At 36.0% G+C, this 22,784-nt stretch overlaps 2 protein-coding genes across 2 annotated transcripts; one reads left to right on the forward strand and one right to left on the reverse strand.

Annotated features, from left to right (window-relative positions):
• Positions 1–1,760: 1,760 nt before the first annotated feature.
• Positions 1,761–22,233, reverse strand: Pss (phosphatidylserine synthase 1 homolog l(3)77CDf). The gene is made up of 7 exons (XM_074085597.1): positions 21,888–22,233; positions 19,919–20,177; positions 19,524–19,834; positions 18,930–19,184; positions 18,450–18,672; positions 10,866–10,925; positions 1,761–8,757 (listed from the first exon to the last, which is right to left on the reverse strand). The coding sequence occupies exons 1-6, from the start codon at positions 22,064–22,066 to the stop codon at positions 10,881–10,883; spliced, it is 1,272 nt and encodes a 423-aa protein (XP_073941698.1). The 5' UTR covers positions 22,067–22,233; the 3' UTR covers positions 1,761–8,757; positions 10,866–10,880.
• Positions 11,407–14,372, forward strand: LOC141426586 (uncharacterized). Its single transcript, XM_074085601.1, has 2 exons — positions 11,407–12,593; positions 14,275–14,372. Exons 1-2 carry the CDS (start codon positions 11,817–11,819, stop codon positions 14,284–14,286), a joined length of 789 nt encoding a protein of 262 aa, XP_073941702.1. The 5' UTR covers positions 11,407–11,816; the 3' UTR covers positions 14,287–14,372.
• Positions 22,234–22,784: the final 551 nt, after the last annotated feature.

Below are 22,784 nucleotides of genomic sequence, written 5' to 3' on the forward strand. Positions count from 1 at the left end.
CGGCGAACTGACCTAAAACTTGTGGAACTCCGCATACTAGTAGCCAAACGCGAAGCGGCTGCTTGACATTCCCACTAGTTTTTTCTGTTCCGTGGGTACGAAACTTTCACGGTAAAATTGTTCAGCAGTGATGTAGGGGTTACAGCGCGCAGCGCGGAATGCTGAGGATCTGGGTTCGATTTCCAGTGCTGGTCTCTTTTTCTGGTTTTTCTGTGCATCCATGTCTCAGTTTGTATTTACGATATGGTTTCACGGGATACCCGTAAAAGTAACAAATTTGGAGTTGAAATAAAAAATACAAAAAGACTCAAAAAAATCAATCATAATTTGATTGCTTAGTAGCGACATCTCTTGTCTGGGTGAGCGGTTAGTTCCGAAAGAATGTGACGTCTGTCGACGCAACACAGATGTCGCTAGTGCTGCTGCTTAAGTAGCATAGTAGAAATAAGCAACCTGAGATATGTATGCATAGGAAAAATTCGTGTCTAGATTCCTGTCCAGCAGTGGTGTAGGGGTTATAGCACGCAGCACGGAATGCTGAGGATCTGGGTTCGATTTCCAGTGCTGGTCTCTTTTTCTGGTTTTTCTGTGCATCCATGTCTCAGTTTGTATTTACGATATGGTTTCACGGGATACCCGTAAAAGTAACAAATTTGGAGTTGAAATAAAAAATACGAAGACTCAAAAAAATCAATCATAATTTGATTGCTTAGTAGTGACATCTCTTGTCTGGGTGAGCGGTTAGTTCCGAAAGAATGTGACGTCTGTCGACGCAACACAGATGTCGCTAGTGCTGCTGCTTAAGTAGCATAGTAGAAATAAGCAACCTGAGATATGTATGCATAGGAAAAAATCGTGTCTAGATTGTCTCAGTTTGTATTTATTTACGATATGAAAAAAATAAAAAAAATCAAAAACCCGACTGCCTTAAAATACTAAAAAGAAGAAAACAAGTCTAGTGGGCTAGAACTTTGTTAAGTAGCTAACTTAAAGTTCAACAGTCGGGACCCATTTAAATCGTGACGCTCAAAAATTCTTAATTAATGGGTCCCGACTGTTGAACTTTAAGTAAGCTACTTAACAAAGTTCTAGCTTGTTTTCTTCTTTTTGGTATTTTTAAGGCAGTCGGGTTTTATATTTTTTTAATTTATTTTTTTATTTTACACTTCTGTGAACATGGTATATTAAAACGGTTATAACCCATATATATTTAGAATGGGCTAATTATTAGCTTTCATTTAATACCCCACTCGATAGGTTTGAACAAAAAAAATATTTTGAAAACTTACAATTTGGCGCCATAAATGCGCCATTTTGATTTTTCAACAATTTCACTGGCGTCATTCAGACAAATCCAATGACGTATCATTTATCAAAATTGGTTCAGCCGTTGAATAGTTACGAGAGGACATAGGAATAGACATACATACTTACATACATACGCGACAAACACATAACCCTTCGCAGTCGGGTAATAACAAAGTCGGGGGTTTTTTTCAACTTTTTTTAGTTGGTTAGGTTATTAATGATTGCGATTAGGTATGTTAGGTAGATATGTTATGATGTAGTGTAGGTAATGCAAAAGTCACAAATATTTACCGACAATTAGGTCCTAAAAACTAGAACTAGGTAATGTATTGATTCAAAAAAACTAAACGCGTCGACATGTTTTTCATTTTATATTTGTACCTATGTATATAATATTTCTATGAGCGGCATTCATGTTAAAGTTGTATTTTTCCTTCGAAAAACAACGCACGCAATCTACATATTGGTTTATTGAAGAACTACACACAGGGATTAACTATTCAATTGTATCAACATATTAAACCACCATAGAATAGAACACACCACTATCATAATATCAAGATGCATATGCACCTAATATTTTTGGCAGCCCCGGATCTAAGGGGGGGCAAACCGGGGCACTTGCCCCGGGCGGCAGTTTCATGGGGCGCCAAATCCTTGAGACAAGAAAAGAAGAAAAATGCTACTCATTTGCAGTTTTAACAGTTTTTCTCAAACACTGAAGCGCCACCATAAAGGTTTTGCCCCGGTTCGAAAAAATCGTAGATCCGGGGCTGATTTTTGGGTACTACAGTATTTTCTGTGTAAAGGTTCCGCCGTGGGCCACCTACCATTTATATGGTTTATGTCAATCCAATTTTTAGAAAGGGTTATACCGACTCTTAATTCCTCATACCTACATAGTTACATGAAATTCAATCTATAAGGAGGAAGAAGAATTCTTAGAAGCTATAACGACTTTTTACAGTTTGACCATTGATTATTTTATGAAGGGTGCAAAAAACAAAACGATCAAAAATCTGTTTTAAATTGAACTACTTATTATACATTTTCGGTTTTATATATATATATATCCCAGGCTCCCAGCTTAGCGTGAGTTGCAAACTATAACCAATGTCATCTCAAGAAGTGCGTTTCGGCTTGCAGAAATTTACTGTTTCGACATGGTTATCGTATGGTATAAATAAGGTAAATATACTCTCGTTAATTCGAAACTCGAGGGGCTCTTAAAATATTACGAATTATCAAGGTTTACGAATTATCAAATGGTTTAAACCATATGAAGAGATGTTTTAGGGAACTCGTGACAACTTCGAATTATCGCAGGTTTGAATTAACGAGAGTCGACTGTAATACATACACCACGCATAGGAGAACAGAATTTGTGTCAAATAACTTCATACATTAATGCCTACATAATTTTAATTTCTACATTTTAACGTTTGGTAGGTACCTATCTACGTAGGTAAAAGACATATTGATTTGAATTAAATTTGAAATAAACAAAATTCCGAAAACTAGGGTTACATTCATCAATTTAATAATTGGAACGTTTTTATCTCTTACTATTAGGCGTTAAAAAAATGTAAACATCAACTTTTTAAAGTCTTTCTATAATACAAATTTGGATATTCTAACTTTAAAAAAACCGAAGAAAACAACAATAACACGGTGATCAAAGTTAAACCGTACGTGGGGGGTTACTTTGATACCCTATTTTTTTAACGGCAATCGATAGTAACCTCATACAGCAGCATTTATTCCAAAGAAATGAAAAAAAAAATGATGAACAGGGTCAAAAGTTACGAGCACTTTTGTTGTTTTGGGGTTACTTACTTTGATCTATAATAAAATTTCACTTTAACGAATAATCAACTTTATTTTTTTATTTAAGGTTCCACTCATAACACACATAATTGCGGAAAATATTAATACAATACAAAGCTATACCTAAATAAACTTTTGGCCTAATAATATTAATTGCAAACGTTTCATCGCAATACCCACTTTGTTAATTTAGAAATTATTCAAGAATTGAAAATAGTAAAAAACATAACTTATATTTTCACATTTGATTTGTTCTGTTGCCAACCACACTTATTCACTGCGTCAGAGTAAATGATGAAAGTAACTATCGGTATTACCAACCATAAAAACAAAAAAAGATGTGCTCGGAAACACAGATATATTCGTGTTAAAAAGTAAAATGGAAGTTTTTATAACTCACCCCGTGATTCAAAGTAACCCCTGTTTACGGTATTCACATAAATCATTTAAATATACCTACTTAGATATAGGAACTAAAAAACTAGGGGAAGGGGGATGGGGCGTTCAGCTCCAATTTCTTCTACCGAACCGAATTTTTGTCTAATGCACTCGGACTCAGAACCGCAATTGTTTTCATCACTTCTCTCTGTCACACGGTATGACGAGGGTAGAAATGGTGAATGTATGACGAACGTCAGCGCGTTAGACAATACGGCCTCAAGTTCTGAAATATGTAATTGAAATCAAAGCCGGCGCCGGAACGCCACTATCTGTCACCGACCGCCCAAGCCCCCCGAATTAGTCCGCTACTGAAAATAGTTAAATAGTATAACACAACGTGATGATCCAAAAGTTAAATTAACATAATATTCGGAATATCGAGCTCTGTATAGTTAACATAATAGTAACAACATCACAAAATCCTTCCTTATCATAAAATCTTATACTGAAATTATAATGAGCAACTAGCAGTTTTTGGTATTGTTTTCAACTAGGTTTCCTATTTTCATTCATATACGACATGACGGCCATCTGTTATATTACTGTTTTCTTTCGGCCACATCAATTCCTTACAATCAAAGTGTTTCTGCCACTGCCAGCAAACTGTCAGTTACAGAACAGGTGACTTTTTTATAAACATTTGTACACTAAAGTAAAGGAACCCGCAAGGCAATAATTATAAGTTCAAATTAGTAGGTGGAAACTCTCCCTACAGCAGTCTAATTACAAACTTGAAGAAGTAACGCAAGTGCACATACGAATCTTAGGTAAGTATGTGCACTTGGCCTACCTCTACCTCCAAGCCTACTTACCTAGTAGGAGTAGCCTGCGGCGCGTAAGTGTCGTAAAGCTGACCGTTAAAATTCTGGGCATGTGACAGTCCCGCACGGTCGCCAATCATTGCCTCACCCACCATTACCTACTACATTACTGCAAAGGCCAGTAAGTAAGCCATCCTGGACGAGTAGAAGTTTTAAGGATACGAGGCCAGGATGGCGATTACTGGTCGAGGCTTGTATAGTGCTTTTCTCAAAAATGATGATGATGGTGAGGATGATGATGATAGTGATGAATAATTTATGGTGATGATGATGGTTGGTAATGATTTTGACGATGATGCTGATTATGATTGTGTATCCTTTTGGTCTACTGGTACAACTTTGGTCTACTTGTAGTAATATTAAAAACGATAAAATTGTGTACAAAATATAATATTAATTATGATTTTCTCATCTGCCTACTTTTGTCAACCGCACTCGCAGAGGGCCAAGATACAGGCTTAGCCTAGTTTGGCCTCTGACGGATTACTAAGTTGTATATACTGTTATCTCTTTTGGTCAAATAAATTATTTTGTATTTTGTATGATGATGGTGATGATGATAATTGTTTGTTAGTGATGGTGATGATTAATATGATTATGAATATGATGATAGGTAATGATTGTTAGTGATGGTGATGATGGTGATGTTGATGGTTGGTAATGATGATTTTGATGATGATTGTCAGTGATGGTGATGATGAGGGTCGTTGATGGTGATAATACTGATAGTTGATAGTGATGACGATGATGATGGTCGTTGATGGTGATGATCATGATGATGGTTAGTAGTGATGATGATGACATGGACCCATTTCAAAATACGAGTTAAGCGCGGCCTGCGCGCTGTTTGTGACAGGTTCCAAATTTTTAAAGGAACCCATTACTCTCAAGTAAATTTCATACACTTCTCGGACAGTTCGAGATTACTTTCTGTACACTAGCAGCTAGTCTCCAGGATGCGTTACTTTCTACGAAGTTTTTGATGACGTAATGGCAACATTTCATACCATTTTTGAGAAAACTTATGTTTCACTTTTGCGTATCCGGTCACCGCACTTACGTGCCGCAGGCTGTAATTGATGTTTAGTCTTAACAAATTTTCGGACGCGTCTATCGGGCGTGGCTGCCCACCGGCACTGCTGATGTCAATGACAATCAATGGGTCATCGACAGATTACTGGAGTTCGGTACTTCAGTTTTTTGTGAATGAATGTTCTTTTCATCACACTTGCTCGTCAATGACGTTATTCCATGCCTGTGTACTAAAAGACAATGGCCTCAATTGTTCCCGCGGGAATTATGGATAAGTCCATAGTTTACATAGTTTTCCTCCCCAAGGGAGTTATGACTTTAGTTTTTAAAAGTTAGTAGGCACGTCATTTCAGACTAATGAAGTTTCAAGTCAGCCAACCTAACCTAATTTTACACCATAATTTGCCACGCTACATGAAACTTCGTTATTTTTATATTTTAAATTTATATCAAATTGTTTTGCAATAAATTTAGTAAATGGTTTTTAAGAATATTGGAATAATCTGGCCGTAAGACCATTCGAATTCTAAACTAAACATGGTTGTTAGTATTATCCATGGTTGACGGCTCGAGCCCCTTGATTAACACTTTTTTCGAAAAAAGTGTTAATCAAGGGGGCTACCAAGAAATTCGAAAATCAAAGATCATATCGTTTTCCTGACGCTAATATTATTTAATACAAGAGTGAGAGGGACGGTTCGATTTGTAGTTAGTAGTCCCCTGTATTGGCGGGTAGCCATATTTTATTCAGTTGTTTTCTTAGCGTCTTGCTTTTGCTGATTTGTGAAGTGTTTGGACACAAAATAATTTAATTTTTTGCATTTTTTCCTCGCAATATGATTAAAATCATTGTGTGTATCACGGGCCGTAAGGGAATTACAAACTCGGGTCATTAAAAGCCCTCCGCCTCCGGCGTCGGGCTTCTGATATACTCTCGTTAGTAATCCCCTACTTCAGCCCCTTAATGCACAATGTACTATTTATATATACCTACTATAGGCTTTTTTCTTCGATTCTGTATCATGTCCATATTGCAATTCAGATCTGTACAAAGTATTTACCTAACAAATGACATTAGACGATCATAAATGAACATTATTATCTTTATTATTACTTAGGTTTATATTTGTGGCCCACTGCTGGGCAAAGGCATCTCCTCTTGACCTCCATAGGTATATCCCTTTCCAGAGAAATTAAAATAAGCTCCAGCCGGGAACAGCGCATCGGTAAGTCGGGCTGCCGGCGGGTAGACGCGTCCGATATTTTTTGTTTTCAAATTTATAAAGAACATAAAAACAAAAAGTGAGATCATTTATGATGTATGTCAAAGTTTTTTTTTTTGCGTTATACATAAACTGAAAATCTTCATTTTTTAGCTTTCATTATCTTTATAAAAACGCAACTTAGTGTCAAGCAACTTACAAAGTGTACCTAGATTTTACAATTTCAACGAATGGATGAATTGGTGATTCTCTTTTCGTCACTTAACAAGTTCCTTACTAAGACATTACGCGAACCACATATATTCATGACCTTTTTTATGGTTCCGTACCGTACTCTATACCGTGGGTTAGAGTACGGTACGGAACCATCTTGTTCCATCCTCGTGCGTGCTGTTACAGGACTGTATCTTTTATCTTTTGTAGGTCTAAACTTGAAATAAAACCAAAATAAATCTCTCTTCTTTCTTTCTTTCAAATTGTCACGGTGCGAGTATTATTACAGTATAGTTACTGTAAATGCTATCATCGCATCATCTGGATCTATTATAGCTACATCGCACTGTTGTATTTAGGCTTCCTCTCAGAATGAGGGCTTGAGCTTGTAGTTCCCGGGTGGGAACAGTCAGAAAATAAACGTTTGGTGGTATGGAACCATTTATATGCCATTCTTGGCAGACATTAGGATATTGAATCTGTTAGACAGGGTTTTGGTAACGTTATCGCTGTCAAACAGATTTTAACGTTAAATCGTAATTAACGTTAAACGATTTACCGCTACTTATACAACTTTTTACCGGTATAAAAATGGTAACGTTTTCAGCTATTCATAAAATTAACGTTACTTCAAAAGTATCGTTAAAACATAATGAAAAGTAAATTTAATTTACCCTTAGATTATATATTAGGTACTTAGATACACAATCAGTCGGAAAAAATGGGTAATACAAAACTCGGAAGTTTTCAACTGTGTTTCGAGTTTTAAGATTAGTCTTGTTTTGACCATAGATCGTGTCATTTGTCAACAATGGCTAAATGCTACGTAAAAAAATGTGTGAATACCGGCTCAAATATGAGAAAAAAGGATAGGAATCTTATTTTTCGTAAGTTCTATTGATTAATCAGTAAATACTGGGTACATATAGAGCAATTTTATGAATTTGAATTATTATTAGTTATATTGGCATCTACCTGAATATATAGCTGCAAATGTCACGTTGACCGTGTTTGTTAGAAAGTTTTCTTTGGGACTGTGTATCTAAGTAAATATATAATCTAAGAATTTACCGGTAAAAGTAACGTTAATTGGGTAACGATACTATAATGTTCAGTTATCAATTAACGTTATGTTTCAATACCGGTACTGGGTATTTTTATGATTTTACCGTTATGTAACGTTACTTATAGTGTGAATTTGGTAACGTTAACAAGCCCTGCTGTTAGACATGAAATTAATTTAAAAGAAGTAAACGTGCGTTTTTACACCAGTGAGAGCGTTTTTGTATGATACGAAGCTAAGGCTTGCCTGGTTAGGGAACTTGTTAATTAGGTATACGGCTATTACAATATTTGTAAACACTTAACAACTACAATAGCTTCTAAAGAAAGCCAGACTTTGTCTCAAATTAAAGTTAACTCCGCAACCACACCAGCAGCAGTATTAGTCTAATTGGCATTAACCTTGCGTATTGATACATATTAGGTACAGCGCAAGGGTTCATAGTAAGTCAATTACCTACTTAGTAAAGACAATACCGTCCTTGTATTTGCGGGTTACATTTATACTGCCTTAAGTACTACGACATTCAATATAGACATCAAGCTACTGGAACTAAGTCACAACAGATGAACATTTTATATTTGTAAACAAATTTAATTCACAAGGCAATGAAAATATTTTTGCGGGAAAATATTTTTTAACGCAATACGTGAGCATTTTGATCAGACTTCAATAGTTCACAGCTTCTCTTCCGCCATTCGAATCAAGCCTGATGATGGCTTTTATTTAATTTTATAATATTATTTCAACTACCTATTTACAATAACTTAATTCACTTATGCAGGAAGTGCTTTTACATAAAGTAGGCTTTTCCCATGGTTAAGTGAACCTGAAACGATAGCATCACGTAAGTTAAAGTTATGGGGGAATATAAAAAATAGTAGAAAATCACCATTACAGTCGTAAAAAATACTAGGATAGAGGATGGAAGTTTGAGATGGGGCAGCCAAGCCAACTACTTCAGTAGTTGATGCCACGCAAAAACGTTATTCCCTTAAGCAGAGGGTCGTGGGTTAAATTCAAACCCCGGCTCGCACCTCTGAGTTTTTCGAAATTCATGTGCGGAATTACATTTGAAATTTACCACGAGCTTTGCGGTGAAGGAAAAATCGTGAGGAAACCTGCACAAACCTGCGAAGTAAGTCTATGGTGCGTGTGAAGTTCCCAATCCGCACTGGGCCCTCGTGGGAACTATGGCACAAGCCCTCTTGTTGTGAGAGGAGGCCTGTGCCCAGCAGGGGGACGTATATTGGCTGGGATGATGAAAAACGTTATTTTATTACCATACCTACCTATATAGATATCTAACTTTATGGATTAAGAGATGAGTACTTTTGCAGAAAGGTATTGATAAAACATGTGGTCAGCAAAAAACAGTAATTTCGTATATATATGTTCTACAGCAAACTAAACCATTTTTGGTTCCAACTAAGTCCGCGGCCATGGATAGACTGACGGACGTAGCGAAACAATAATGTCCATCCTCTAAAGACATACCAACTAAACTGCCTAATAGGGAAAATTATGCATAACTTTGCGCAGGGGGCGACACTAGCACAAACCGGACACAAACCGCCGTGACAACGTCAGTTCTATATAGTTTATCGCCATGACATGTTTATTAAAAACAAAATAACATGATATTTACAGCGATAATAACGAGAGCAATATTTAAAAAAAAAATGATATGGCATGGCATCCTACGGACATTTGAAAAACATTTAAAACATTCAAAAAAATGTATTTCTGTTTGTGCTAGTGCTGCATTCTGATGGCAGAACATTGCAGTAATATTACCTATTGTAGACATGGGTAATCTCAACTCCGCGAAGTGATCTGACTCACTAGATCCAGCTCCGGTGTCGGTACCGAATCCGCTTATTGAATCCGACTCCTTTATTGACTCCGGTTCTTTCGAGCGATTATTAATTTATCTATGGCCGATGCGGCCCGGCTCGGTTCGGTAGGTACCAAGGTCAAGGTACTGAACTGAAGTACCGATTCGTTTCGTCCTTTTAATGTTGAAAAATTCTAAATTGTGTACTTATTTTTTAAAGAACTATGAGCTACTTTAAGAACCTACTAGTTTTCTGTTTGATTCTTTGAAGCTTGAAAACAGTGTTAAAATAAGCGTCGCCCGCTCCGGTCATATTATATTGTGTTTTAATTCTATCTCATTTCTTTCCAATATAACCGAGCGAGTAGTCCGTCCGAGTACCGACGTAGGTTAGGTACCGGCTCACTCAGCGCCCGACCAAACGTATAAGATCCGATCCGATCCGAGCCGAGAGCGAAAGCGGAGCGAGTGAGTGTGACGGCGATCACGAGCCGCTCGATCCGGCCGGACTTGGTCGGAGTTAGTAACTCCGGAGTCGATAAGATTTGAAAGGAGTCATTAAGGGATTCGGATCCGCTTGAGGATCTGACTATTTTGAATCTTCAGATCCGGATTTACCCATCTCTAACCTATTGCCACAAAATAGATAATAGAGTTACAAGAGCTCTATTATCAGACTACGGAAAACTACCTTTGGTCAAAATACATCCTAAGACCATTCTAAAAAATCCAAACACGGCTAGGTTAGGTTCTGACTTGGCCAGCCTTAGTCAAAATATACCCTAAGACTATTCTAACAAGCTCAAACATAATTAGGTTACATTGTTTTGTCTTGTAGTTCCAATGTTAACTAACTTCTGACTCCATCATCAGATCAGCTCAATGATCCCATATTATGAAATTCACATTAGAACTACGCATAATTGCCAAGTTTCGTATCAATACAATCATAAGAAGTTGGTGAAAATCATGTCGCAAGGTTCCGTTACATTAATCACACATCGTTAAAAGTAAAGCTAATATACCTAAGCGTGTTAAAAAATTACTGGTTGTTTGTTACGTATTCGTCTTCCTGTGCAGTACCTACAATTCATACTTACCTCAATTAAAATCATTTAATCCTCCTTTTTTGATGCCTCTGAGACGGAACCTCTTCGTGGCTGCAAACAAAAACCATGTTATAATTTATATTTTATATTATTGTCACAATAAGTACACTTAGATTAAATTTCGAAACGGATTGCGAAAATAATTACTGGAATATATAAAAGAAAAATTTTGTTTCATAGTTTTCATTGGTAATATGTATACATAGGTGTTACAAATTATTTTTTTTTGGTTCTTTACCTGACTTCTGGAAAGAAGAACTTTCTTAATTCAGGTGTTTTTTTTTTAATTTTGTTACCTCAGATTTAATAAATCACTACCAGGGCGACAGAGCTCCGCTCGGCCTAAAAGTCACCAAGCGCTTTCCCAGTTTAATTGCTCGTTTAAAGGTATTATATTTTTTATTGGAAACCTACCTACATATAAGCTTTCATATAAATATTATTAAAATCAATTCAGCACTTAAGATTTTATTTTAATTCTGGTCATGGGCGTATAAGGGGGAGGGGGGGGGGAGAGGGCGAGTGGGCCGTGCCCACCATAGTATCACAAAACAGATACTTAGGTACAGAAATCAATCTACATACAAAGTGCCCTCGAGCAACGCACACATACATTCTATTTGTTCTAACATGATTCAAATGACAGATGCCAAACTGACGGAACTAGAGTTCCTCCTACTGTTACGCAAACTATTGATAGTTTTGTATATACCTAGTGCTAAAAGTGGCCATTGTTGTAGTAGAGGCTACATCACTAGAATAAGGACAGCACTAGTTTGACAGCCCGCCATAATAAGCGGGTTTTGGTAGCTAGCTCAAGGTGGGTCTTGATGATACTGGTAGTGTGTGTTGATCATTTGGTTGAAGCTTAAATAAAAGATCAGAAATTACTAAGAACTATTATTTACTAATACATGGTGGCAGCGGTAAGTCTCAGGAAGAATGGAAGCCAAAGGGAAGGAGGAAATAAAAAATGCTGTACAAGTCAAACCTCCAGATGAATTTACTTTCCGCTCAGAAGATTGGGAGGCATGGAGGAAACGATTTAGCAGATATTTGCTGCTGTCGGGTTTAGAACAGCGAGATGACAGAACAAAAATCGATTTGTTTTTATATACACTTGGGAAAAATGCCGAACAACTGGCGAAGCAGCTTAGTGTTGACAAAATAACGGATTTTAATGAAGTAATACAGGCATTTGAGGCTTATTTTAATCCCAAAAGGAATGTCATTTACGACAGATATAAATTCAATTCAAGGGTACAGCAAGAGCAAGAGTCAGTGGCAGATTTTTTGAAAGATTTATACAGCTTGTCAGAGCCTTGCCAGTATGGTGATTTGAGGGATGAATTAATCAGGGACAGAATTGTAGTGGGACTAAAAGACAGGAAGACTAGTGAGCGGTTACAGCTGATGTCAGATTTAAAGTTGGATGATGCTGTTAGGCTGGCACGCCAAGCGGAAGAGCAGAAGGAGGAATCAAAGCTGCTGTGGAAAGAGGAATTTGAAGTAAATAGAGTAGGTGCTAGACTATGGAACAATGATAGAAGCAGAAAGAAATGTGGACGTTGTGCAAGATTTCACGGGGAAAATCAATGCCCAGCAGCGAGACTTCAATGTTTAAAATGTGGTAAAACAGGGCACTATGCAAGATGCTGCCGGGATTGGAAGAAGGTTAATCAAGTTGAAGCCGGAGAAGAGTTCAAGATCAACATTGAGGTTGGTTTAGGTGACAGTAGTATTAATGAGAAGTTCTTGATAGACACTGGGGCAGATATTGTAGCTTTGCCACCGTCAATGCTAAAAAATTATGACAAAAATAAAAGAATGTATGATTGCCAAGAAATAATCAGAGGGCCTGATGGTACAGCATTGAAAGTTTTAGGGGCAATTTATGTTGAATTAAAATATAAGACTTGCATGTACAGGGGCAAAGCCTATGTTATAAAGAACTTACAGATTCCTATTTTGGGAAAGCCCGCTATCAGACAAATGCAAATATTAAAGCTATGTTGTATAGAAAATAAGGTGAACCAGCACAACCAGGGGCTAGGTAGTGAAAATAATGAACAAGGTTGTGGTAAAGTGGATGTGGAAAAGGAATTTCCTCAGGTTTTTAATGATTTAGGAGTGTTCAAAGATAGTTTTACTATTAAATTAATTGATAATCCCATTCCATTTGTACAGACAACTCCTCGTGGTGTTTCAATTCCATTATTGCCTAAAGTCAAAGAAGAACTTAATAGTTTAGTGGAAAAGGGAGTTTTAGTTCCGGTTGAAGAGCCAACTATGTATGTATCTCCGATTGTGGTTGTACCAAAGGGGGAAAAGGGGGTAAGAATTTGTGGTGATTACACTCAGGTAAATAAAAATGTGCTCAGACCTGTTTTTCCCATATCTAAAGTAGAAAATACTTTAGCTAGATTGAAAGGAGCTACAGTGTTTTCCAAAATTGATGCTACTTCTGGATTTTATCAGATTAAACTAGACCCCGAGTCCCGTAAGCTAACAACCATAATAACTCCATTTGGCAGATATATGTACAACAGATTACCAATGGGACTTAATTGCGCACCTGAGTATTTTGCAATGAAATTCTCAAACTTGTTCAGTGATTTAGAAGGTGTTGTTATTCATATTGATGACATATTGGTGTACAGTAAAGACCAGGAGAGACATAATATATTATTAAGAGAAGTTTTGAAGCGGATAACAAAAGAGGGATTAACTATTAATAAAGATAAATGTGTTTTCAATGTCCCAGAGGTTGGTTATTTGGGTCACATGATTAATGCACAAGGTATATCATTGGATCCTAAGAGAGTAGATAGCATAATTAAATTTCAGGAGCCTGCCAGTAAAAAGGATTTGATGAGGTTTTTGGGGCTAGTAAATTATGTGGGGAGGTTTATTAAAGATAAAACTAATATCTTGCAGCCATTGAATGAATTGTTGAAAGATGACATACCATTTGTGTGGGGATTACATCAAGAGATGGCTTTTAAAAAAATTAAGGAATTGATACTACAGGCTCCTACCTTGTGTCATTATGATCCAAATAAACAAATAATAGTTTCTGCAGATAGTAGTTCTTATGGATTAGGGGCAGTTTTATTACAAGAAAATCAAGATGGAAGTAGAGTAGTTGTAGCTTTTGCCAGCAGAACATTAAATAGTTCAGAAAGAAATTATGCTCAAATAGAGAAGGAGGCGCTGGCTCTGGTATGGGCATTACATAAATTTAAAGATTTTGTTATTGGCATAAAGGTGCTTTTGGAGACAGATCATAAGCCTTTGCTCCAAATTTTGCAAACAAAGCCATTAGATGATCTTACACCAAGATTGTTGAGATTTAGATTACAAATTATGAGATATTGTTATAAAATTGTTTATGTTCCAGGAAAGAAATTAGTTGTGGCTGATGCCCTGTCCAGAGCCCCCTTAAAGGAAACAGAGCCAGAGTCACCCAGCTTTAGCATCAGTAGGATTAACTTTGAAGTAAATAATGATTGTAAATTAAACAAAATAAGAGAAGAGCAGCATAAGTGTAATATTTGTACCTTATTAAAACAGTATACTTTAAATAGTTGGCCCAGTAAGAATAAAATTCCTAAGGAATTACTTTTGTATTATCAGTACAGATTTAACTTCTCCGTTCAGGATGGATTTTTGTTGTATAACAGTCGATTAGTTATTCCAGCTAGTTTACAAAAAGAGACATTATATGAGATACATGAGGGTCATTTAGGGGTGACAAAATGCAGGGAACGGGCAAAGCAGTCTGTATGGTGGTTAGGGTTGTCATCTCAAATTAAAAATGTAGTAGAAAGTTGTCCCAAATGCATTCAAGAAAGAACCAATAGTAAAGAACCTCTTCAAGTAGAGACAGTACCAAAAAGAGCATGGCAACAAGTAGGCATTGATTTGTTCATGAATGACAGTAAATGGTTTGTTGTTATAATCGACTATTACTCAAGATATATAGAGATATTTCAATTACATGATTTGTCAGAAAACACTATAATTAAACATTGTAAAGAGACATTTTCTAGATTTGGTGTGCCTGAGATAGTACGGACTGACTGTGGAACACAGTTTAAAAGCAAATTTGTAGAATTTTCAAAAAAATATAATTTCAAACACATAACCAGTAGTCCATATTATGCTCAGAGCAATGGCTGTGCAGAGGCAGGAGTTAAGATTGCTAAGAGTTTGTTAAAAAAGAATGATGATATTCAGTTAGCATTGTTAGTATATAGAAACACTCCATTGGAGGGTGGATATAGTCCAAGCGAATTGTTATTTAATAGAAAAATTAGGGAAATACTGCCCATGTTTCCAGACAAATTAAACAATGTTAGAGATATTCATGATACCTTTATAACAAAAAGACTTCAGTTTAGAGCCAAAATGGCAACAAATTATAACAGAAAACATAAAACAATAAATTTAAGTGAATTGAATGAAGGTGATAGAGTCTGGGTAATTAATCTTAGAAAGTATGGCACGATTGTAAGAAAGGCAAAGGAACCAAGATCTTACTTTGTCGAAGTTGAAGGAGTTAACTACAGAAGAAATAGGTGGCATCTTATACCAGCGCCTTTCATACAATTGCGCAGAAATCAGATAACTGTGAGTCATGATGGTTTCATTGAAGGTATGGATAGTAATACTAGCTCTAATATAGAAAATGATAATTTGTTAAATGAAAATGGATCTGAAGGGAATGGGTGTGATTCTGTAGAGGGTGTTGAGGAGAAAGAGAATCCACCTGAAGTAGTGAGGCAGGAAGAAGGGGATGAGGGTGAGAGTATAGACAGAAGTATTAGGCAAGGAAGTGGACGTATAAGAACGAAACCGAATTGGATGAATGATTATATTATTGGATGATTGTTAATAGGTATTAATAATTCTTAAGAGAGAGGATGTTGTAGTAGAGGCTACATCACTAGAATAAGGACAGCACTAGTTTGACAGCCCGCCATAATAAGCGGGTTTTGGTAGCTAGCTCAAGGTGGGTCTTGATGATACTGGTAGTGTGTGTTGATCATTTGGTTGAAGCTTAAATAAAAGATCAGAAATTTTATTTACTAATACAGCCATAGCACTATTTGTTGATTTAAACGTGATTTAAACGGTAAGTACGCTATCGAACTGAAAGTCTTGGAATGTCACTTTCCGACTCTGACGAACAATCTTGCAAATTAATAATAAGTTCGTTTATTTTAGCGCTTTTATTTTTACCGATAACCCTCACCTATAGCAATGAGGGCTATCGTTTTTTGTCTCACTAGATGGCGCACTGTTGCGTGAGGTTTTTAAGTATGGCTTTCAAAGTCTGTTATTACGGGCGTGAAAACAAAGTTTAGATTAAAATCATATTTAATACACCTTCAAACCGTACCATAAAAATATCGAGCATGCCACAGTGTTGCATAGTCCCCGTTTTGTTCGGAAAAAAGGGAGGACAAAGGTTTCCGAAAGACAAAACTGTCTCAAAACACAGACATTCATTGCCCCGGAACGCATATTTGCCATAATTAATTCCAAATATTGCAAAATATTCACAAAATTATTCTAATTATAAATAAACCCGCGTAGCTCACCCAAAAACTATGAGATTTGACATTTCGGAGACCTCACGCTACACTAGCGCCTCTAGTGGCGAATTCATACGCGATAGGCCTCATTGCGGCCTATTGAAATAACATTGTAAGGGCGTTCATTAAAGAAAGTAAGTTAATATAACAAACACAGTGCCTACACAGCAACTTAACAATTTTTTAGCAAATTTGAGTTCAAATATTCGAACAATCAGCAGTTTTAATTAATGTGATTTCATTTTTCAAGCATTATATCTCAATTGGAAAAAAATAATAGTTACCGCCTCACAAAGCTACATAATCATCATGTGTCATTTGAATCATCTTAGAACAAATAGAGTGTAGACACTGCAGGGCTACTACGAAACTCAAAACTCGAAGTTCATATCATACCGTCCCTCTCGCTCTCGTATTAAACAGTTAAGTGTCAGAGGGATCGCACGACACGAACTTCGAGTTTCGTAGTAGCCCTGCTGCTCACGGCACAGATCACGGACACGCGATATCTCGGACCGGGTGGGACCAGTGCGAGCGCGAGTGCCATCCGCTTGAGACACACGTTTGTGAACTTTTTTGTTTTGTGCAAGAATGGAGTACCAAACAAAAAGTTATTATAACTGTACAGTGGACGGTTGTTTAAATTCAACATTAAACGGTGAATTGTCGTTTTTTAAACTACTAGTGGTTCGTTTTAACGTTACACAGAACAGTTAGGTGGTAGGTAAGCGCCAAGATATTTTCTGTGACAAATTAGTAACATAGCATTAAAATTAAAATATTTTAGTTATTCAAAGTCAAAATATCTTTATTCAATTTAGGCACAAGCACTTATGAATGTCAAAAAAAAAACAACCACCGGTTCGGAAAAACCTCTATTATTCATTTATATTTCAATTCTTCCCATTTCATTCTCAACAATAAATCAAACAACTAGACACAAGTGCCACTACCATGATAGTCTTTTGTGCATAAGCCATAGTTGACAACCCTAGAGCGACCGCCGAGCGTGGGTATGGTACCTATCTGTTCTAGGTCTAGTGCCCACCCCAGGATGTTGGGCTACCAATTCGAAAATCTATACTTAATACTGATATCTTCACTCGCACTCAAATCTAGGCCAGCCCCCCCCCCCCTGACAAATAACCACTTTTAAGTTACGAGTATGAAACAACAAATTGTTTCCTATATCCTGGCACAAACTTTATTTAAAATATTCGTTTCTTAACAGCATGCAGGGTTTGAAACTTGACCAAATATACCAGCAGGTATTAAGTATTTTGATATCCGTTAACTTCGGCTGACGACTCAGTTCATTGATATGAACTACCTGATAACTAACTGCTTCGCGAATTGAAAAAAAAATTTTTTTTCGAGAAATCTATTTTCCTTGCATATAACAGCTTCACATTCATTGTTAATTGTTAAATTGTAAAATAAACAAACTTGACAAGTGACACTGACGTGACACATAAGAGTCATCAAAAAAAAATAAGTATTAAGTATTTTTTGCTAAATATGTGTGAATTAAACACAGATTAGTAACGGACTTTGAAAAATATTCATAAATTAAGGACCTTTACGCTGTTTTAGGTACTGCTAATAATTAATTATCTTAACTCTTGATTATCTTTTAAACAGTAAGAGTAAGCCACTAGTGTCTTAGAGAAATTAACTTCATTTGACCTGTAGATTGTCCCCTTAAAGTTAACGGATATCAAAAATAACACAGTGTATCACTAATACAAAGAAAAAAAAACAACTTAAACCTACAAACTAAGGCTTAATCATCTAAACTACGTGTATTACTTATATAGTGGTTTTAAAAAGACATTGTGTTACTATATAGCGGTATTAAAGCGGCATACATATATTACCTATATAGTTGTATTTTTGGTACGGAGTTCAAGCCCTGGTCTTGACTGCATGTTAGTTTCTGAACTTATAAAACAAATTATAAAAAAAACATACATACCGCAAAATACTGATGGTATAGCACAACGCCATAGACGCATCCTATTGAGACTAGAATTTGGATAATTAGCCAAACTATAACATTACAGACTTGGGCTTGGCCAAACAGCTCTTTGCCGTTTTTAATGCATAGCATTGATTCTGTAACCATTATTGCCCCATATACCCAGCATTGGGTTCCGACTCTCTTGCAATTGGGGTCTGTTACATATATGTAGTACTGTCTGGAAAAAAAAAATATTAGCATTTGCTGTTGCTTCCTTCCTCCAAAAACTTTCTGGTGCCTTAAGTACTCATACCCATCAAACAACATTATTATCTATTCAAAGGACTGTAATCTTAAGGCTGATTGTTTTAAAAGCAGTTAAACACGAAAATCGCATAGAAAAGAGAGAATAAGTAACATTCAGAGGCAATGGTTGAATGAAACTCTTAACACTTTTTGTGCATTCAGAATTAGTGTAGAATATCTAAATCTCACCTAACAGATGGAGCCACTATTACGCCAATCAGGCACAAACGGGCTATGACTAGTGGATGAGATGGAGGCATTTCAAAAATATGTTTGAGAAAGAAAGTGTTCAATTCAGATATTTGCCAAAACACAACAAGTTGAGCCAGCGCAAAGAATCTCATGTATGTGCAAGTTGGATCCAGCCATCGCACAGGAGTCCATTGGACCGGTGTAAACTGGAGAATAGCCCTTTTAATCTTTCCTGTTGTAGATGATATATCCCTAAAAACAAAAATATTTTAAAAATACTGAAGAGGTGCCAAGTGTAGTTTCATCATGGAGAAACAATATTACAAATGATTGTAATTTACTGATAGAATAATATAAAAGGTAGATTACAAATATTACAAATTGGAATATTCTGAATGTCTAATCTGGTGATCAGAATCAAATGCATTTTACAGTTGAACATGATCATAATAATAAACCAGTGGGGAAAAATATTTCTACAGCTATCTACAAAAACAGCAACATCTTAATAGCTTTTTAATTATTTACGATCAATAAGTACAATTTTTTTATGAGACATTAGTCAAGTTAATATAACAACAATATGCTTACCTTATACTGACCCATTTGTATTCTCTCATTTCCAAAACCTTGCATATCTTCAGGCCACACCAGATCCCCAAACCATTGCAGACCAGTACATCCAGTATGACAGAGTCCCACCAACATTCAAGAAAGTTTGGGAGCAAATGAGCAAAGGCTATTTCAGTAATTTCCCACATTATAGAAATTGCCCACAACAAGCCTGCATGTCGGAATAGTATGGCTTTAAACATCCATCCTAAAAAATGTCCCCAGGCAAACACATCAACATGGGACCAAACCTTAGCTACACTAATATCAGAACAATTCACTGCATATTCCTGTAAACAAATTTTTCAAAAATATTAAAGCATTAATTTATTCCACCATCAAATGTGCACTTTTTTAACATTTAAATTAAATACCTTGTCCATGTCAATGTGAAAATTGCGAAGATTAGGATCAATCCAATACATTATTTCATACACTGTAGAATAACTTTGGAACAGTAAGAACAATAGTGCAAGTAGGTAAAGCACAGACATCCCAAATACCATCCTCCACAGAGCAGGATGAGGCCTCGTAAATGGTCCATTAGGAAATGTGAGAACTGATATTATCAGGAAAAAAAAGACAACACAACAGATTCCAGACCATATGTTATCCTGAATGCTTGATTCATCCCTGTAAATGGAAAATAGAGTAATGTTTTCATTATGAACATTAAAATATGAAATTCATGCAAAAACAGTTGTACCAAAAAAAATGTGTTAAACAATTATGTTAATAAAGCACAGAAATATATATTTTTTGTAATTACAAGCATTTATTTCTAGTGAATACTACAAAATACAATTAGCAAAGTAAAACTGAATATAAGCTAAACTAAAACTATAAAGTAAAAATGTCATCAATATTTTCTACCACGGACCCCCCACCCCCCAAGATACTGCAGGGCTACTACGAAACTTGAAACTCAAAGTTCGGTCGTGCGGTCCCTCTGACACTTACGCTGTATAATACGAGAGTGAGAGAGACTGTACGATACAAACTTTGAGTTTCGAGTTTCGTAGTAGCCCTGCTGAACTGTTATCCCTACTCTTTTATACATAATAGCTACTCTATTCATTTATAAACAATAATGCATCCTTTGGGCTGCCAGTTTGGCATAACGCTTGGTAGGTGTTTTCTATTGAGGTTCAAATACCACTCAAGATGATGTACTCAGTGTTTCAAAATTAACATAAACACATGTATACACACACACACACACACACACACACAATACTACTCAAATATGAGAATCACAGCAAACATGATTTAACTTCACACAATGAATATACCTTTAACTGCTTTACCTACTTTAACTGCCCATTGAGCATTACATGTAATAGGGATAAAACAATACCAGTAAATACATGTACTTACTCTATACTTTTCTTTCAATACTGAGTACTTTTGGCATTGATACTTTACAACTGAGTAACAAATAGGTATTGATCAGAAATACTTGTATAGTTTACTCATTCAACACATTAGTTTTTGAACACATTTTTCATTCTGTGTTTGTTGTTGACAACCTGGCCTTGCTTGCTTGTCATTGGATATGGATTATGTTATGGATAACCTTTTTTTCCGTGTTGTGCGTGTTGCGTTGGCAATCTTGACTTATTATTCAATGTTTGTTGGATTGGTTTTGTAAAGAATATTAATGAATTCCTGTTTTTACTTTACTTATGCGAAATTTTACTTAAAATCGATCTATATGAGTAAGTATCTATACTTTTCAACCAATTTCAAGTAAGTATAGATACTTCACAACCGATACTGTATCGCGTAAAAGTATCAATACTTCAGAGGTATTGTTTTATCCCTAACATGTAATGCACTATCAAACTAGCTCTGCCACATCTACATGAGATCAGAAATGGATGATTCTGTACATTTATGCATTAACTGTAATGCACGGATGTATCAACCCATGACAGTGGCAAAAGCGAGGAGCAGTGAAGTGTTAATATTTAAATTTATATTTTATTAGAACATAGTATTAATCACAATCATCTAATTTCAAAATCACACTTCAAGAAAATATGGTATAGATCAATTTTATTCTATTAAATACCATGCATGATCCTATAGATAGGATCATGGATACAGGCAAAATTTAATGTTGTCCTCATGTCCCTAATGATAATTCTGTGTTATTGTTATACTTAATCGTTGGTAGAGTAGACCAGCAGATGCATGATAGAAGACAAATACTCCAGGGTAGTTTGGAAGTTGTAAGTAATTTCTCCAAGATAATTATTTCTGCTAGTTACATCAGACAGATTAATATTACGTACTTAATAATGAGGCACTCTTGTAGGATAGAAAAGAAATAAACAATACCTTACAAACGCAGTGTAAATGACCGAAGCAATAGAGACTGCCAAAAGGGTTATAGTATGTGGTTTGTAGAAAAATTCTATAGATATGTCATCAACCGGTCTTTCATTAATAGAACTAAAAGCGTCTGCATATTCAGAAGACGGCGTTACACAGGTTCCCGACATTTTTCTCTCCTTCATAGTGAGTTATATAATTGATGAAATACAAAAGTTACAAAAGGTGAAACCAGACAATTCCTAGACATCGGGCTAATCAAATATTGAAACACTGGACGGGATAAAGGTTAAGAACAAGAGATGACTTTGACTTGACAGTTCATTGACAGTCACACAGTCACAAGACAGCGACAGTTCGGCGTTTTTTTTAGCTTTTATTTAAAGCCGCATTCACATTTACCTGTCGTGTTGTGAAACTCTCTGTCTCTCTCTCTCTCTCTCTCTTTAGCTTTGATGCAACACAACACTAGCCGTCACAACAGACTGTATCAGATAAATATGAACGCAACCATATAAAATATATGAAACCATGCTGATGCGTCACGAACTCTCGACACAACACGACAGTTTACTCTTTGATGGAGACATCACCATACGCATGAGCTGAAGATGTTAATTTAGCTTTATTTATGTTTTATACCTGTTTCTAGCATTGAAATATGCTGCCAGTGTTTAAATAAAACCATCATTCACGTTTGATTCACGTATAAGAATAGGATACAAAACCCAATTAAAATAAAATAGGTAAACTAACAATTCCAAAACAATAAACAATTATCCTAGATGTCAATGTCGTTTTCGGAACCTAATAAAGACAATATTAAGGCACTTAGGGCTCCAAGTTGAAGTCTAACCTACTACTCTACTACCTAACAACCCACAGACTTTATTTAATGTTTGT

Source organism: Choristoneura fumiferana, chromosome 3 (genome assembly GCF_025370935.1).
Source record: "Choristoneura fumiferana chromosome 3, NRCan_CFum_1, whole genome shotgun sequence".
NCBI lineage: Eukaryota > Metazoa > Arthropoda > Insecta > Lepidoptera > Tortricidae > Choristoneura > Choristoneura fumiferana.

Bases quoted from the DNA above. Each gene is read 5' to 3' on its own strand.
- LOC141426586 (XM_074085601.1), top strand. From the start codon at position 11,817: ATGGAAGCCAAAGGGAAGGAGGAAATAAAAAATGCTGTACAAGTCAAA.
- Pss (XM_074085597.1), bottom strand. From the start codon at position 22,066: ATGAAGGAGAGAAAAATGTCGGGAACCTGTGTAACGCCGTCTTCTGAA. The intron at 20,178-21,887 runs GTATTGTTTATT...TTCCATTTACAG, and splicing joins ATTTACACTGCGTTTGTAAG to GGATGAATCAAGCATTCAGG. The intron at 10,926-18,449 runs GTATGTATGTTT...TTTTGTTTGCAG, and splicing joins TATACCATCAGTATTTTGCG to CCACGAAGAGGTTCCGTCTC.